Here is a 19,266-nt window from a genome sequence, read left to right as displayed (position 1 = left end):
TTGACAATTATACACCCATGAAATTTCATGTTGAAATCTTGTATTAATAGTTTCTGGGATATAGCCCTGAAAAGTTACATCATACAAAAACAACAAAGGGCAATAACTCTTATTTAAGAAAGTGAAGGGTTATGGTTCTTATGCATGGTTCTATAAATGAGATATAGCCCTGAAAAGTTACATCATAAAAAAAACAATAACAAGAAAGGGTAATAACCGTTATGTAAGAAAGTATACGGTTATGGTTCTTGTGCATTGATAATTATACACCCATGAAGTTTCATGTTAAAATCTTGTATAGTATCTGAGATATAGCACTAGTTACATCATACAAAAACAACAAAGTGCAATAACTCTTATTTCAGAAAGCGACGGGTTATGGTTCTTGTGCATGGCACCTCTCTTCAGCTATATTTATACACCCATAAAGTTTCATGTTGAAAACTAATATTGAGTTTCTGAGATAAAGCCCTGAAAAGTTTGTGAGTGACTGCACTGACAGACACACCGACGGTACGTTTAAGTATATTTAGCGTACCGGGGGTACATTAAAGTATACTTAAGAGTACACGGGGTACTTTAAAGCATTACCCGAGCCAAACCGACAATTACCAATCAAGCTTATTGACAAATAAATAAATGATGATAGTGGTAATTATGATTGTGTGAAATATAATACAATAGTTTTCCTGAATTGAGTGTACATGTGAATTAGCTAAAATAATGATAAAAACACTGATTGGGATTATACATTTCTGGAATATATATATATAATCTGAAAATATTTTCTTAAATCAATGTTATATCTTTGTATTAAAACACTGAAACACTCATGACTGTAAATTAGGCATTACCATATTTCTTTACAACGTAATGCATGTACATCATCGATGTATATAACATTTAAAACGAAAATCGTTTTAAAATTCAAATGTTTGCATGGTGTTAGAACTACTGTTTTGATATCTTTGTTGTGAACAACGTGTTTAGGTTCAACGTCCGAAAAAAAGAAGTCCGAAAATAACTGCAAGCTGTTAAAACGCGAAATTAAGTTGAATTGAAACAACATTGCGTTAAATATTATTTTTCATCAATCTGACATTTTTCACGGCGACTGATCGGAGAAATCTCACGGGGTACTATGAAAATCGTCAGATTTCTGATTTATGTGACAGATCTCACGATCAAACAATATTCACGCTACATCGGTCTATTTCGTTTCCGTAGAGATAGCTTATGTCGTCCGTTTGAAAGCTTAAATTTGATTGGCTGACGGGTTCAATGGCTTATTCTAAAAATAAATGCTTCTCGAGCAGCATATTGCTGCTCGAGCAGGGATTTTGCTGCTCGAGCAGCATTTAAATGCTGCTCGACCAGTAAATTGCTGCTCGAGCAGCAATATGCTGCTCGAGCAGCATTAAATGCTGCTCGAGCAGCATTTTTTTCTGCTCGAGCAGAAGTTAAAGTTTCGACCCCTTTGGTGCGCCATAGTTTAGACCTATGCACCGTATCTCATGTGACACAACAAAGCAAGATGTAGTCCAAATAATTAGACGTAAGCTACCCCGCTTGTAAATCGACCTCATATTTATAGGAGTAAGCAAGATGGCGATCAGAAGCAAATTGTCTATTATGAATTTACTTAAGATATTGTTTCTTGGCATGTCCATGACACAATGCAGCTCAGCAATAGATTTTTTGGGAAGCAAAAGGTCGCGTAGATCAGTAATGGAATTTGATTCCATTGACTTAGCCCCTACATTCCATCGAGTTGTTGCTGAACAGGATTTGGGACACAACCGTCGCAAACGGGATGTTAAACAATGCGGAAATTTACAGACACTGCTACAACCGGACAAAACTTACGACAAAGAGGTAACAGTTTTAAATAAATGTTGTGTGTTGTTTTTCTTGTTGTTTTTCCCATTATTGAAAGATGCTTATTGCTTTCTACAGGAATAATCAAGTGTGTTGGTATACTCTTCAGGGGTGGCGAAATCAAATGTCCGAGTTGCCCGAGTCGTACATTTGCTTGTCCGGGCAACTGATTTTTTTAAATTAAGTTATTTCTTAAAAGTTGACCCAGCATTTGTAAAAATATTGCAAGACATATACATTTCCAGAAAGGAAATTCATTTCTGCGTTGAATAAGACCGAGATCGTGAAAATCACAGCACAATTGATGAAGATATGGCTGTTCAAAGCGATGCACCCCGTTTTGGGGTGATTTTGAGTTGCATACCTTGTTATATATATATTTGATAGTGAAATATTTTTTTTCAGAAAAGTTAATTTTTCGTTATAATATGATTATTTATCATTCAAAATGATGTTTTCACTAATTAATATCATAGCCACACGCTAACCACCTGTGGTTTGCCTGATGACAGGTTATCAACAACTATGCTGATTTTGCAAGTCTATTATTTTAATAAAATACTTTTAAATACTGTTGCTCAAACAGATACAGGGCAGCGTATACATACAAGTAGTATTTAAAGACGAATGTGCTGTTAATGTATAACTTGGTTTGAATAAATATAAGATAATTAAAATGTCAAAACAAAAGCTAAATGGAAGAAGTTCAGGATTTATTTCGTTATTTCATTTAAAAACTTGTACTTTCGTAGTAATGGCAGTCAACACAGTTTTGAAATTAACCTGGAGATATGGTATGTGTTTGTCTTGTGTTAAACTTGTTTTATTTACAACTTATTTTATTTGTTGTTTTTAAACGTGTATTCAAAAACAAACCATGCAAAATACGAAATTTGATATTGATCAAGTGTTACATTAATAGTTGTAATTGTATAGGTTAATAACATTTAAATGATGTGTCAACATTATATTCATGTTATTATCAAAATATGCTATGACGTAACGTCAAAAAGTCCGTCCATCCAGAAAATTGCGCATATGATGTACATGTTTTCTTAATAAAATTTTAATTTGTTTACATAGCGTCATGATAATTATATCAAACGAATCAGCTGAAAAATGTGCATTTCACAATATATACCGTAATTACTCTATGTTTTCGGACACATAAAAATAATTATTTTTTTTCGTGTCCGAAAACTTAGATACGAAAAATATTCACAAAATACCGGTGTCCGAAAACTTAGAGTCGAAAATTAAAGTGTCCGAAAATAGCGTCAATTGTATCGACGACTACCGATATTATCACGTGCTTGTAAAAAAACCGTGCCGTATAGTATAAATTACATTCATATATGTTTGCACTGCATTTTAAATTATTTTAAATGCTTAATTTATTTTACAGAAAGTTACTACAAGGTTGTACAGTACAGCTCACGCAAAACCAACAAAGTCCGCGGCTATGCCGCGGACAGATTCTTCTGTTAACGTATTTTCGCCGCGTATTTACTCGGCATGATGCCGAGGCACTCGGCGAAATTTCGCGGAGTGACGCCGCGTCTGTTTTTGCCTCGGCATCGATTCGCGGAGTAACGCCGCGTAGATGCGGCGATTCGCCGAGTATAACTATTTACAAATATTGATTGTACACTAATCTATAACACATGTTATCGAAATATAGAAACATACACAGAAAATACGCTGTGCGATTGTTAACATTTCTCTATATCTGCATACATTTAATTAAATTATCAATCGGACGTCATCTGTCAAAACAATTATTGTGTATGTCGATAACTACATGTAGATCTATATTGAGTTAAAGTTAACACAGTTAAATCCCGTAGATTATTTCGGAAACGAGACTTGCTTTAAACGTCTGTCATGTCGCCAAAAATGTTGCTCAATAATTTAAAGAAAATAAATGTAGTATTAGATACACATTTTACAACATGTACATGATTCTAGGCTTGTTATTCTTTAGCAAGGCAACCAAAATTCTAAAGATGGCTGCCAGTGCAGCAACCATCTGCGAAAAACGAGAGACATATTGTTGTTGCTTTGTCTAAGTTATCTCTATAACATTAATATGAGGATAAACAGTGCACCCACATCTCAACCTGTGCTTTGCGACACACTCTTTATAAATTTGAATGGGTTGTGTGCATTTCAAACTTGCGGTATAAAAAGCTATAACATAATTTTGAAAACTAAGATTATGCAATAGCGAACAACTTCAGTGCCTTCAGCGATTTGATATAATGTTTTATTTGACCGTACGATTATTAAACCTTTAACATAACATATTTTTATAAATCTTAAACTTGTAAAAATTCCAAAGTATGTATGTTATGTTCAAATACCCGTTATAATATAAAAATGGAGCTTGCACACTGGTATATATTGTTGGGACGCATTGGCCATGGCATGTATTACTAGTATGTATTTGTCTATTGTTGAAGATCGTGTACCTTAAACATGATGAACGGGAGGGCTTGTGCGCTTGATATTTCGTTTATGTTAATACACCCAATATTTATAAGACCCATGGCGAACGCCTCATAAGTTTAAATTGTACTTGTGAAATCTGATACGGCTTTGGAAAATCCCGGTCTGTTGCAATCGATACCCCTGCAAAGCTTGTTTTTGTATATGATAAAATAGGTTTGCAAGTACGTCCTTTTATTTTGGGCTTGCTGTCTTAAGATTTTGTGAAATGGGAAGAACATATTTGCAATGCCAATTATTTTCAATGAATAACTTAAGTCGGGCAGACATAGCTGATATCTTATTAACTACTTTTATGTATAAAACTTCCGTGTGTAACGCAAATGCTTGATATATATTTGTTATTCAAATTTTCGGAACTGGACATACCGATCGTTAAACTGATACTAGATTTGCACACTCTTAAATAAAGAAAAGAAAATTCCCCTTCAAGCTGGCCATTATTTACGTTATTGATAATACACTTAAAGTTTTTAGATGTGTATTTATATTCTTTTCCTACGAGACATGGTTTACTGGGATATACACGTAATAGGATGAGTTATTTTATTAAGTGCGATCAGTTATCATTTTCTGTTTGAAACAAGCATCATAAAATCGATTAATTGTATAATAGAAACACATAACATATTTTTATTATATATATTTATGGCTTTGAATTCATGTTGCATTTTATTATGTTTGTTTTTTTTAATAAAAAAGTGTATATCCTATGTACTGCAAATGACATTAAGTCTCGTCTTATTATCTACCATGTTGTACTTTATATAATCGTCTTTTCCATAAACTCATTATAAGTATTATGGATATGTGAATAATAAAGCACAAAAATATAGTACCACATATAAATGGGGGACACACCTTCATATATTGGCAATACACCTCATTCGTTTTCTTATTTCATTCAAAAGTGTAAGCTCCCTTTAACAGGCCTACTTTTATCCCCGCATCATATTACAAGCTTAATGTTTACAGCACACAGCGGTAACATGTTACGAAACTGCAACTAAATTGCATGTTAAAACCCTCTTAAAAATGCAATAATTTATGTCAAGGCCTCAATTTCATTGTGGAAAAGTATACCGTACTTAAGCATGGCTTACGTGCATGTTAGCGCTGAAAACATGACAGTGCGCCGTTAGTTTTCAAACAAACATTTGAATACGTATTGTATCTTTGCAATCTGATACAACGCCCGGGAATGGCGGTCTGATAAAATCAATATCCCAGCCAAGCCTGCTCTACATTAATATATTTTGCATACCAGCAGGCTGAATATAGTTTCTAAATGTCCATGACAACAGGAAGATAAGTATCGAATGTGTAGAATTTCCAACGACTAACCAAGAGAGTATTAACACTTAAGAACAATTAAACAGGTGCATGCCATGGTGGTCTGATGTGTCATTATGCAAGGATATTTAATACGTGTTTCTTCCGATCATATTATTTTCCTGTCATTGTAAATGTTTTGCAATATGCATTGTATTATACATCAAGCCTTTCCAGACAACTATTTGTATGATCAAGAATAAGGAACATTCATGAACAACATGCTTTACATTGTAGTTAAGATCTTTAATCCTGTTACGTGCAAACGCCTATGCGCCATAGTGTGGTTTTCAGTAGTTATGTGAATCACATTATATTACATGTTAACTTGTATAAACAGCCATTGTATTTAAGTAGGTCATGGTTGTATTGATTGCTGAATATTTGCTTGGAGAGGCTTCTTAAGTTACAGGCGCGATTATGTAAATTGATTATTGAAGTCTAAAATAGTGTTCAGGTGATCATTTTCGTCGTAATTTTAAAGCTTTTTGGTAATGCGATCATTTTAAGTGTGGCAGTTAGAGCAGGTATAAATACCAAATGTTTCAATGCATATTTTGCCAAAAATCATGATAAAGGTTTACCACTGAAAACTTCAAGTATAATTGCCTTCGATACGTGTATGTAAGGCAAACGTATAATGGTGTTACGATTACAACCTTTTGGTAATTCATGACACGCAAGGAATTTTGTAAGAATAATGTAATGACAGTGTTCTTATTTTCTTAACGTAATGTTCAACACATGAATTTGCGGGGTACAGAATTCGCGCTATTTCGATTGCCAATGTGCTCCTGCGGTCTTTATCTTTAATACCCAGTCCATGTGAAGAAAAGCTACTTATTTTTAATCAGAACACTCGTTTAACCCTTTCCCTATCAGCAAAGTGGAAATGGCTATGTGCAAACAGCATAAAACCAGAACAGCCTGCGAGTAACTCGCAGTCTGTTCAGGTTTAATGCTGTTTGCTGCTCATCAGTATCTAATGTTTGTAGATGAAGGCTTAAGAACTTGAATCGAGTAAGAAAGGTCTTAAATTAAATATAACTTTCCAAGGGACTTCAAATGCGTGAAAATACGTATCTAAGTGGTAAAGGGTTAAATTGAAGCCTATTATGCTTGTTCGATGTACATGTATACACGTCAGTTCTAATGTTTAGCGGTCCACTTCTACATCTATGTTCAAATGCGGTCGTGATATTGAACATAATCAGCATCATCATCATCAGCAGCAGCAGCAGCATCGGCGGCGGTGGCGGGGCGGCGGCGGCGTCGTGGTCGTCGTTGTCATTTTCATCACCATCATCATCATCATTTGCATATGATACTTCACGTGTCTGAGATATATGTGGTTCCATTAGCTGAAATACAATAATGTTCTGTGAACAGCAGTATTTGGCATACGTACGTGTTTTTTATGCCCCCCGAAGAGTGACATGAAGTTATCGAACTGTCCGTTAAGCCGTCCGTCTGTCTGTCTGTCTGTCCGTCAGTCCGTCCGTCCGTCCGAACACTTTATCATTGGTCATAACTTTTGCAATATTGAAGATAGAAACTTGATATTTGGCATGCATGTGTATCTCATGGAGCTGCACATTTTGTGTGGTCAAAGGTCAAGGTCATCCTTCAAGGTCAAAGATCAAATATATGGCTTCAAAGCGGCGCAGAAGGGGGCATTGTGTTTTTGACAAACACCTCTCTTGTTAGTTGTTCGCTTGCGAACAATTAAGATTAAGAGCTAGTTTTGCAAGTCGGTCTGCTCTTAACTACCCTAAGAACGATGACCACCGCATCTGCTTGTGCACACTGATTAGCCTGTTTATGCTTCACCACTGGTACACTGCAGACAGTGAGTGTGTGTATGTAATCAATAGTGTTTAACAGCCTGTGCGACGACATTGGCCAGTTTGTCATTGAAATCTGTACATATTGGCTGCGTTCAGGGAAAACGGGGCCTTATGTATGTCCAATAAGTGGTGTCCTGTGCACACTGATTAGCCAGTGCAGTTCGCACAAGCTAATCAAGGACGACACTTTCTGATTCTATGGTGTTTTTCGTTTAAAGACAGTCTCTGGTACTGGGTTGACAATTTATGCATATGCATTAAGCCCTGTTTTCCCAAGAAGCTGCAGTCAGTATACAATACACTAATTGTTTCAGTGATGAAGGAACTGAAACAGCGTAACGGTAACGATACAGTGTGTTTAAATTATATTTTATTTAGAGGAATTGTCCGAACGTAGTTAATCTACATTTAATAAACATCATGATTTCGGAACTTGTAATCAGTTTCTATCCCAGGTAAATTATAGTTTATAAGATTGTTCGCCGAGTGACTCAGCGTCATATCACCAACAATTTCCTCGGCATCATGCCAGATGGTCGATGCCGAGTCGACTCCGCGAACATTTGATGTCGTCAAACTCCGCGGATCGCGGAATTTGTTGGTTTTGCGTGAGCTGTACTGTACTTTGACCAACGAGTTCAAAGATGAGCATATGATGTACCGATACTCGCTAGTATGAACCTGTAATTTACGCAATAAAAAAAAAGAAAATATGAATTCTTTGTTTGTTCATTTCCGATAGTTGTTGTCTAACACCTTCCATTGTTCGTAAAACTTGTAATAGGGTGCATCACACTTTGAAGCGTTAAGTATATTTATCACAGTTATTTTACTGAGAAAGGGGTAGTACCATTGCGGTAGATAATTGAACTGTTAATTGGCACTACGCCTGGTAATTGTCATAACGCTTATTTTCAAAAGAAAGTTGTTTAAGATTATCATAATTGGCACTAATTGACATTATTCCGTTGTTCCACTATGGCTTTTAACGTTTAATTACTGATTTCTTTAATCTGATTGGTGAATTATAACGATCCAATCGACGTTCAATCTGCATTATCGGTATATTAGCTTTAATCTGTTTGATAAATTCCATCATTCAAATTACCCTGAGACTTCGAATGTTATTTTAGCAATATAATTGTTCACTTTTAATTATGGATAAGTTTGTGAAAATGAAAATGAAACGGGGCTCTGAGTCTAGGAAAAGACTCATTCAATCATTCAAAAGAATTGTTCTTACATGTTCCGGTAATCGTAACACGCGTTTTTATTTCAATACAACCTTTTTTCAGAAGTTGTAATGTTCATAAGGAATTTGTTTTATCTATAAATGTCATTCATCAATAATTATGCCCAACATGAATGAAAATGAATGTCATTACCGGTATGAACCGGGTGTGTTGTGTTTGTTGGTCTTATATTACCGGTAAATTGAAATAAAAGCAATAAATCCATGTGCAATAATTTATTGTGTTGTACTCTTCGTTCTCTGCTTTTCAATAAATACAACCACACAGCTTTGCTACCTGAAATTATATGGAACAAAGATATATAATATTAAACATACTGCTTCCTTAAAACGGCATCAATTCAAATGCAATCGGGCGAAACCATTGTTTAATACCGGTTTACAAGGTTATCCACCCAAAACGCAAATGTAATGGTCCGTTGCCCTCAGCATGCACCTGCTGTGTTTTATGATGTTAATCTGGTTGTAAAACCCCATGATCGATGTCATGAGATATCGAACAGGACCGAAATTTGGCAAAATAGCGCTGTAAAATATGCTGTCCGAAAACTTAGAGACATTAATTATGGACGAAAACTCGTGTGTCCGAAAATTAAGAGTCACGAAAAATAATTATTTTTGCTAAAAAAAGGGGTGTCCGAAAACTTAGAGTGTCCGAAAACATAGAGTTATTACGGTAACACAAAAAAACAGATATACCGACATTGAAGGAAAACCAATGCTTAAGTGATTATAAAAGCTATATTATTTTTTCCATATTAATTATAATGGTATCCTAGTAGAGAGGCCCTCTAAGGTTTGTAAAACATGCAACAATAATGTTTTACAATATCAAATTAGCACTCTTGTTAGCGTCCAATGTTGGTAAAGTTTTATGATTTCTAATGCCTAATTGTGTTTTGCGTAAAATTTGGAAAAGATAAAAGTAATTATAAAAGCAATATTTTATACCGACTTGAATTAAAATAATATCGCTGTGAAGGAAAATTTATGACGTTCCTAAAATATGCAAAAGTATTTTTTCAATATCAGATGTGCGCTGTAGGTTGGTATAAGTTGTTTGATTTCCCTACCAAATTATGACATTTTCTGTTTTAAAGGTTTAAAGCGTAAAATTGTTTCCGGTAGCCCGACCCTACGTTTTTTTTTCTTGCCGACCCTAAAATTTAGTTTGGAGTATTTAAAGTCGATTTTCGTGCAACACGCTTTTCTTTCGACATTAACACTTTACATGCATATAATAGGGATATAAGGCATCCCGATAAAAACCCTCCCGTCAATTTCATAGGGGCGGACATAAGCTCTCCCGTCTTTTATTCGGAAATTTAAATGTCGCTTACTGTTAAACTGAAATAATGACCCTTGGATTATTTTTTCAATATACTTAGTATAAGAATAATTTCTTGTGAACGCATCTCCTCTTAGAATTTCAATGGATTTTCATTTATACTCATTGACATTCTTCAGGGTTGTAGTTGTACGTTAATGCAATAAGTTATATATTGCCTATTATTTAGGAAGTTGTGGCCCTCGTAATATTTGCCTCTATTAACCTCAATTGTACAGTAATCTGTCGGACTCTACCTAATTCCCCCATACAGAGGCTATATACTTATGTGTAAAGCTAATTCATGCTAACAATTCACTGTCTCAGTAAAACGGCTATTACCGTCAAAAACAGAATGTATATTAAAAATAAAGTTTTCATTTAGGAATGCATGTATGTTTCCTAATAAATAAAGAATAAAACAAAACGTTTACAGTTGTGTGTAATTAATTTAACGAGTCTTTGTTAAAACGCTCAACGTGATGAAAAAATGTTTTGACAATATTACGCATGAAATGCACAATTTCCACGAGGATTTCACCGTTGCCATCATCAGTTTTCTAAGAAACTGGCCACTATTTTATGTGATTAGAATGGTACATGTGTAGGTATAACAATAAATGCGTTTATAATTTATATTAACATTAAGTTTTACGGACAAGTGTAGTTCAGCAACGGACAAGTTAAATTTCCTAAATTGTTGTCCGTGGACAAGTATAGTTTTTTGAGATTTCGCCACCCCTGCTCTTCACTAACAATTTGAATTTTGAGAGTCACATTAGTAGCACAGTTAATAAAGTCAACAGAATAATTGGACTAATCAGGAGAAAATTCACCCACATGGACAAATCCTTGTTTTTGACACTATATAAGTCGCTCATTAGATCTCATATGGACTATGGGGACTTGGTTTACTATCCTCACACTAAGTCTAAGAAATGTAAACAAATAATTGAAAATGCACAGCGTAGGGCCACCAGATTAGTACCTGAAATACGTGAACTATCAAATCAAGATCGTTTGGCTGAATTAAATCTTCCTTCAATGGACTATCGACGGATAAGATTCGACATGATTCAAGTATTAAAGATAATCCATAAAATTGATGATATTGAGGCTGGATTTTTTTTCGAAAATAGTGGGACAAGAGGCCATTGTTTAAAACTTGCAAAACCAAAAGCACATAAGTCAGTTCGCCTCCATTCTTTTGGACACCGCACAGTCTCAGTTTGGAACAACTTACCACAACACATTGTGACATGTGATACTGTAAATTCGTTCAAGTCTCGACTAGACAAATTTTGGAGGGATAAGCGTTTTGACATATCAGAAGTTTATTAATTAAAGAAAATTTAATATCTTGGGACATTTATAATAAACATAATTTAGACCGGAGTGGAGACATTAAAATTGAGTTTAAAGGGATCAACTAGCTTTAAGAGCTATGAAAGTCCCTAGAAGACACAAGGTACATGTAGGTAGGTATTACTTTAACGTTTTTAAAGGTCAAATTGATAGAAAATCAAGAGTGACTTGTGATTAAAATCTAATGGATGTATTGTGTTCTAATTTTTATTAAGGTACAATAAGGTCGTCAGTTCCGAATCACTAACGAAATTATCAATTAATACTTTAAATCATTGAGGGACATTGATTTCGAATATAGGATATTTGACAGATAATTTCAACCTCGATCATGCGCTCATATTGATATTCAGTTAGTTTCTAAATAGAAATGTGTGCTCATGTTTTTCCTCGATCAACCAGTTCCTTCATTTCTGGTTAATATTCTCTAATAGAGAATGACGTGACAGCAGGTGCCTTTTCATTATAAGGGTAGTCTCAAAACAAACTTAAACCAGTGATTTTTAGCTAGGCTGTTTTCGGAGAAAACACAAGGTATTGTCATAGCCAGCTCGTCGTCCGCCATCCGCGTCGTGCTAAAACCTTAACATTTTGTTTTGATAAGGCTCTAAAATCAAAGTACTTAAACCTACAACTTTGAAACTTCATATGTAGCTGCACTTTTATGAGTTCTACATGCCACACCCATTTTTGGGTCACTAGGTCAAAGGTCAAGGTCACTGTGACCTCTAAAAAAAAATTCTGACAAGCTTTCATTTATTCAAAACTGCAGCCAAGCGTGGCACCCGCTATGCGGTGCTCTTGTTTGACCTCTTTGTCCAAGACACAAAACAATTGCTGTAGACTCAAAGTTTTACAATATGTGTATCCACAAGACGCACGCTTTTTTAAGTTGAAAGTCTGTCTGAAATCGCATTTGTTATAATTACACTTTTCGTACAGGGTAAAATATATGGTAACACGGTGTTCCGTCAAATATTGCACCACTCATAATAATCAATTGCTTTTGACCATTGAAATTCGTTGTTATTAAACGGTGTAGGGGTTAGCGGTGTAAGAGTAAATAATTATATCTGAAACAGCACATTGTTCAGTGAGCGAAAATTGTCTGCAAAAATGGGCCCTAAGCGAAAACATAACAGCAAACTTTTTGTATTTTCCCACAGCGATGCAAGCTCTAGCCCATCTATATCAACAACCACCGTTACAATTGAAGACTCCAACAATTACGTTTATCCAAAAAAAACTAATAAGACATTATTATAAAGAGTGGGAGAAACTATTTAGCTGACTGGCCTGAATCCGATATTATGCACTGCAGATTGTGCATGGATGCTAAAAGACAGGAGACTTTACAAATTAAAATATTGAATTAAAAAAAACACGAAAGTTACTTGACATAAGCATTGTTTTTAAGAAATTTAAGTCCTGGTCACTGCTTCTTATTGTCCCCTACTGGTTTCACCAGATGGTTTGCGTTCTGTGTGTCCGTCAGTCTGTCACACTTTTCTGGATCCTGCGAAAATGTAAGTTCTTAATATTTTTTTCATGAAACTTGAAACATGGATAGGTGGCTATATGGAGATTATGCACGTCATTTCATTTTGTTCCTACGTCAAAAATTCTGGTTGCTATGGCAACAAATATAATAGAAATACTGCTGAAAATGGTGTTTTTTTCTGGATCCTGCGATAACTTTAAAAGTTCTTCATATTTTTTCATGAAACATGAAACATGGATAGATGGCAATATGGACATTATGCACATCATTTCATTTTGTTCCTACATTAAGACTTCTGGTTGCTATGGCAACAAATAGCCTAGAAATACTGCTGAAAATGGTGTTTTTTTCTGGATCCTGCGATAACTTTAAAAGTTCTTCATATTTTTTCATGAAACTTGAAACAAAAATATATGGATAGATGGCAATATGGACATTTTGCACGTCATTTCATTTTGTTCCTACGTCAAAAATTCCGGTTGCTATGGCAACAAATAGACTAGAAATACTGCTGAAAATGGTGTTTTTTTCTGGATCCTGCGATAACTTTAAAAGTTGTTCATATTTTTTCATGAAACTTGAAAGATGGATAGATGGCAATATGGACATTGTGCACATCATTTCATTTTGTTCCTATGTTAAAACTTCTGGTTGCTATGGCAACAAATAGACTAGAAATACTACTGAAAATGGTGTTTTTTCTGGATCCTGCGATAACTTTAAAAGTTCTTCATATTTTTAGCTCACCATGAGCACATTTTGATCGCCTTTTGTCCGTCGTCCGTCGTGCGCCGTCAACATTTGCCTTGTGAACACTCTAGAGGCCACATTTATTGTCTGATCTTCATGAAATATGGTCAGAACATTTGTCCCATTGATACCTCGACTGAGTTTGAAACTGGGTCATGCTGGGTCAAAAACTAGGTGTCTTGGTCAAAAAAAAGTAAAACCTTGTGAAAACTGTAGAAGTCACATTTGATGCCCAATCTTCATGTAACTTTGTCGAAATGTTTGTCTAAATGATTTGTTGGTTGAGTTCAAAAATGGTTCCGGTCCGTTGAAAAACATGGCCGCCAGGGGGGCGGGGCAGTATTCCTTATATGGCTATAGAGAAACCTTGTGAACACTCTAGAAGTCACAATTTTTGCCCAATCATCATGAAACTTGGTCAAAACATTGCTTTTATTGATATCTCGGACGAGTTCGAAAATGGTCCAAATTGGTGAAAAAACATGGCCGCCAGGGGCGGGGCAGTTTTCCTTATAATGGCTGTAGTAAAACCTTGTTAACACTCTAGAAGCCACATTTATTGTCCAATCTTCATGAAACATGGTCTGTATGATTTCTTGGATGAGTTCGAAAATGGTAACGTTTGCTTGAAAAACATGGCTGCCAAGGGGCGGGGCATTTTTCCTTATATGGCTTTATATGGCTATAGTAAAACCTTGTGAACACTCTAAAGGCCACATTTATTGTCCAATCTTAATGAAATTCGGTCAGAAAATTGTTCTCAATGATATCTTGGATGAGTTCGAAAATGGTTACGTTTGCTTGAAAAACATGGCTGCCAAAGGGCGGGGCATTTTTCTCTATATGGCTACATATAGTAAAACCTTGTTTACACTCTTGAGGCCACATTTAATGTCCGATCTTCATGAAACTTGGTAAGAAGATTTATCCCAATAATATGTTGGATGAGTTCGAGAATGATGCCAGTTGGTTGAAAAACATGGCCGCCAGGGGGCGGGGCATTTTATCTTAAATGGCTATATTTAAACCTTGTTAACACTCTAGAGGCCACATTTATTGTCCAATCTTCATAAAAATTTGGTCAGAAGATTGGTCTCAATGATATCCTGGATGAGTTTGAAAATGGTTTCGTTTGCTTGAAAAACATGGCTGCCAAGGGGCGGGTCATTTTGAGCTCACCTGAGTTTTTGTGATCGCTTTTTGTCCGTCGTGCGTCGTTCGTTGTGCGTTGTCAACATTTTGCCTTGTTAACACTCTAGAGGCCACATTTATTGTCTGATCTTCATGAAATTTGGTTAGAACATTTGTCCCATTGATACCTCGACTGAGTGCGAAACTGGGTCATGCTGGGTCAAAAATTAGGTCACTAGGTCAAAAAAAAGAACAACCTCGTGCCCAATCTTCATGTAACTTTGTCAAAATGTTTGTCTAAATGATATGTTGGTTGAGTTCAAAAATGGTTCCGGTCCGTTGAAAAACATGGCCGTCAGGGGGCGGGACAGTAACTTATATGGCTATATAGAAACCTTATTTCCAATCTTCATGGAATTTGGTCAGAAGATTGGTCCCAGTGGTATCTTTGATGAGTTCGAAAATGGTTACGTTTGCTTGAAAAACATGGCTGCCAAGGGGCGGGGCATTTTTCCTTATATGGCTATATATGGTTATAGTAAAATCTTGTTAACACTCTAGCTGAGGCCACATTTATTGTCCGATCTTCATGAAACTTGGTCAGAAGATTCACCCCAATTAATATCTTGGATGAGTTCAAAAATGATGCTGGTTGGTTGAAAAACATGGCTGCCAGGGGGGCAGGGCATTTTTCCTTATATGGCTATAGTAAAACCTTGTTAACACTCTAGAGGCCACATTTATTTTCCGATCTTCATGAAACTTGGTCAGAAGATTTGTCCTAATGATATCTTGGATGATTTCGAAAATGGTTTCGGTTGCTTAAAAAACATGGCCACCAGGGGGCGGGGCATTTTTCCTAATATGGCTATATAACATGCTTTTGTAAAACCTTGTTAACACTCTAGAGGCCACATTTATTGTCCGATCATCATGAAACTTGGTCAGATGATTTGTCCCAATGATATCTTGGATGAGTTTGAAAATGGTTCCGGTTGGTGGAAAAACATGGCCGCCATGGGGGCGTGGCATTTTTTCTTATATAGCTATAGTTAAACCTTGTTAACACTCTAGAAGCCATATTTATTGTACGATCATCATGAAACTTTGTCAGAAGATCTGTCCCAATGATATTTTGGACAAGTTCGAAAGTGGTTCCAGTTGATTGAAAAACTTTTTCCATATATGGACTTATGAATCTTCATGAAACTTTGTCAGTATAACTGTTTAAATGATATCTTGGATGCGTATGAAAATGGTTCTGGTCTGTTGAAAAACGTGGCTGCCAGGGTCATGAAAGTTGGTAAAAACATATTGTTCTAATGACATCATGGGCTGCACAAAACAGGTCAGTTCCTTTGAATCTCAGGTGAGCGACTTTGGACCTTTCAGGCCCTCTTGTTTCATGAAACTTGAAACATAGATTCATGTAGATGGCAATGTGGACATTATGCATGCCATTTCATTTTGTTCCTACGTCAAAAATTCTGGTTGCTAAGGCAACAAATAGACTAGAAATACTGCTGAAAATGTTGTTTTTTTTGGGGGGGATCCTGCGATAACTTAAAAAGTTTTTCATATTTTTTCATGAAACGTAAAACATGGATAGATGGCAATATGGACATTTTGCACGTCATTTCATTTTGTTCCTACATCAAAAATTCTGGTTGCTATGGCAACAAATAGACTAGAAATACTGCTGAAAATGGCGTTTTTTTCTGGATCCTGTGATAACTTTAAACGTTCTTCATGTTTTTTAATGAAACTTTAAACATGGATAGATGGCAATATGGACATTATGCACGTCATTTCATTTGGTTCCTACGTCAAAAACTCTGGTTGCTATGGTCGAGCCGTTAGGGGACATATACATGTATTGCTTGGCAATGGTCTTGTTTACTCTTGTTTTATGTTGTGTTTTTTTGTTGCTAAATTCATGGATAGAAAGTTTATAATACTTGGGATTCGCACTTTCAATATGGGACTCTCAAATTTCTTCTCCAGCGAGTCCTTGGACTGGCATAAGTTAAATTTAAAAAAAATCACTTCTTAAACTGACAAAATCATTTATTTATCATTCATAAAATATAAACAACATTAAATGACATAGTCAAATTCCTTGATCACTTTTATTTCAAAGGATGAATTTCTTTTCCATTACGACGTACAAATGATGCAAATAATTATAATGGCATGTAAATCAAAACACAATCACAATAAAAAAACTTGTCAGGTTATTCCTCCCCCCCTCTATGTTTCATAGTCTTATTCACATATCAAAATGAAGGAGTATGGAAAAGGATGACGGCTACCTGCAATATATTAAAATGGATGATTAGTTATCTCCTCCCCAAGGGATAAGTTTTTAAGGGTACCACCAAAAACTTAGTAAATGAAATAAAAAGACTAACAGTGTATGGAATGTGGAAGACGGAAAACTACAACGGGCGAGGCATGGTATGGTATTGCGCGAGGGGGGGGTTAGAGGGTTTGGGTTTGGGTTAGTGTTAGGGGTCGGGTTAGGGTTTGGGTAAGCCTAAACCCAACCCTAACCCTAACCCGACCCCTAACCCTAACCCTTGCCCTAACCCTTTTTTGGGGTTATCACCCCTGATCATGCCTCGCCCGTTGTAGTTTTCCGTCTCCCATGGAATGTTGACATAAACAAAACTAATAGATGGAATAGTCAATACAATGTAGTGGGCTGCCATCAAAACTGAATCACTATAATTATGGAACAAGATCATCAAAGACGGATTGTCTACACGGATTGTCTACACATTTCGATCACAAATCACATTCCTAATCAATACAAGGCTATCCCTCAATGTCCCGTTTCGAAGGTCAAAGAGGTGCTTCTTTACGCCCAGCCTGGTTGTGCGGTTGGAGACGAGCAAGAGCACACGGTACTCAGGTCTCAGTTGGCATAGGGGTCTTATTGTTCGGTTTACCAAAACTAAGGCGCTTGGGATTCAGCACTGGATGGTCGGTCGACTTTGGCATGGAATCACTGGTTGGCAGTGGTCTTTGTAGTCCTGTCGATGAGCCCCTTGGCGGTGCTGAGCTGTGGTTAAGAGGCGTGTGTGGAATTTCTGGCGATGATGGTGTGGATGGCATCCCTGCTTGACGCCCGTGATTGGTGGTCCTTATTGGATCTGTGCCAGGGCTGACAGGCGTGCCCAAATCACCAGGTGGAGTAGTAGGCACAGACACCTTTGGCTGAGTAGCTGTGACTGGAGTGGAGCCATTGGCGACTACCTCTTCTGATTGTTCTACAGTGGGTGTTCTTGATAAGCCTGGTGTGCAAGTGGTATAGAAAGGAGTGAACTTTCGGAGATGTTGGCAATTGCGGATGGTCACCCGGCCTGTACCATCCATCCGAATGACATACTGATGATACTGCCGAACCTCCACTACATTCCCAGTGCGCTCCCATCTTCTAGGATGGATCCCAACCAGGTTCTGTACGTACATATGATCACCCACCTGGAGTGGTGGCAGCCTATGGGTGTGCTCATTCCATCGCTCATGATCCCTTGAGTGCCGTCGGGCTAGCGCCAACTCCCTGTGAGACAGCAACTCAGTCCAAGTTTCATGAGGAGTGTATATGCCCATTGGTATTGGAATAGCATCCCGGATCCGGCGTCCATACAAAATCAATGCAGGGGACACTGGTCTCTGGGTCGACAGAGTTACGGTACATCAGTAGAGCTCTCTGGAATTTGCAGTTACATTGTCCATCAGCATGCGCTTGACACTTTTCACCGCTAGCTCAGCCCTACAGTTGGCATGTGGGTTTTCGACGGATGTAATTCTGTGTCGAACTCCCCAGGCTTTAAGAACGCTTGAGTTTTTCCAGATGTGTACTGTGGTCTCCCATCAGACGTTAGTTTCTCAGGAATGCCGAACGTTACAAATGTCTCCCTTAGCCGTTTCACAAAGCCTTCTGCACCTGACTCTGATCTGTGTACCATAGGCCAGTTGGAGTACCTGTCTACAATGACCACATATTCTTTACAGTTGAAGGTGAAATAGTCACTGAATATCATCTGAAACGGGTAGTCTGGCAAGGTTAGGTCTGACGGGGGCTGCATAGGGTTTGACTTAGCCGTCCGATGGCAATGCGTACACTGGTCCCTTATCCTTGCAATGTCAATTGTGATATCTGGCCAGTACACAGAATCCATGGCCCTTGCAGGCATTGCACTAACTCCTTGGTGAGCCGCATGGAGTGCATTGAGAACTGACTGACGAAGTGGTGGGCGAATGACTATTCTTTGGCCCATTAGAACCACACCGTCCACGACACTTAAGCTTGCTGCAAACCGATGATAAGGACGCAGTGCTGCTGGTAGTTCTCTACAGTCATCTGGAA

The 19,266-nt window shown here is 37.0% G+C and overlaps 2 protein-coding genes across 31 annotated transcripts in view; one reads left to right on the top strand and one right to left on the bottom strand.

Moving 5' to 3' along the window:
* Window positions 1-19,266, bottom strand: part of LOC127856983 (nuclear protein MDM1-like) — a 233,583-nt gene that overhangs the window by 85,804 nt on the left and 128,513 nt on the right. The gene's annotated exons all lie outside the window — the stretch shown is intronic.
* The window catches only part of LOC127856922 (sortilin-like), a 219,561-nt gene continuing 201,876 nt past the window's right edge, over window positions 1,582-19,266 (top strand). For 4 of the 12 annotated variants that reach the window (XR_008038239.1, XR_008038238.1, XM_052393151.1 and 1 more), the window contains exon 1: window positions 1,592-1,875. Coding sequence is in view for 9 of the 12 variants with exons in the window: in XM_052393151.1 (XP_052249111.1) it covers window positions 1,606-1,875 (270 nt within the window). In the remaining 3 variants the exon portion in view is untranslated. Of the gene's footprint in view, window positions 1,876-19,266 lie in introns of all 12 variants that reach the window. The other 8 variants (XM_052393173.1, XM_052393169.1, XM_052393163.1 and 5 more) reach the window with 4 other exon arrangements.

The sequence above is a fragment of the Dreissena polymorpha genome, chromosome 1 (assembly GCF_020536995.1).
Source record: "Dreissena polymorpha isolate Duluth1 chromosome 1, UMN_Dpol_1.0, whole genome shotgun sequence".
Taxonomy (NCBI): Eukaryota; Metazoa; Mollusca; class Bivalvia; order Myida; family Dreissenidae; genus Dreissena; species Dreissena polymorpha.
Note: the sequence above shows the minus strand (reverse complement) of the source record. Positions and strands in the feature narration are given on the sequence as shown.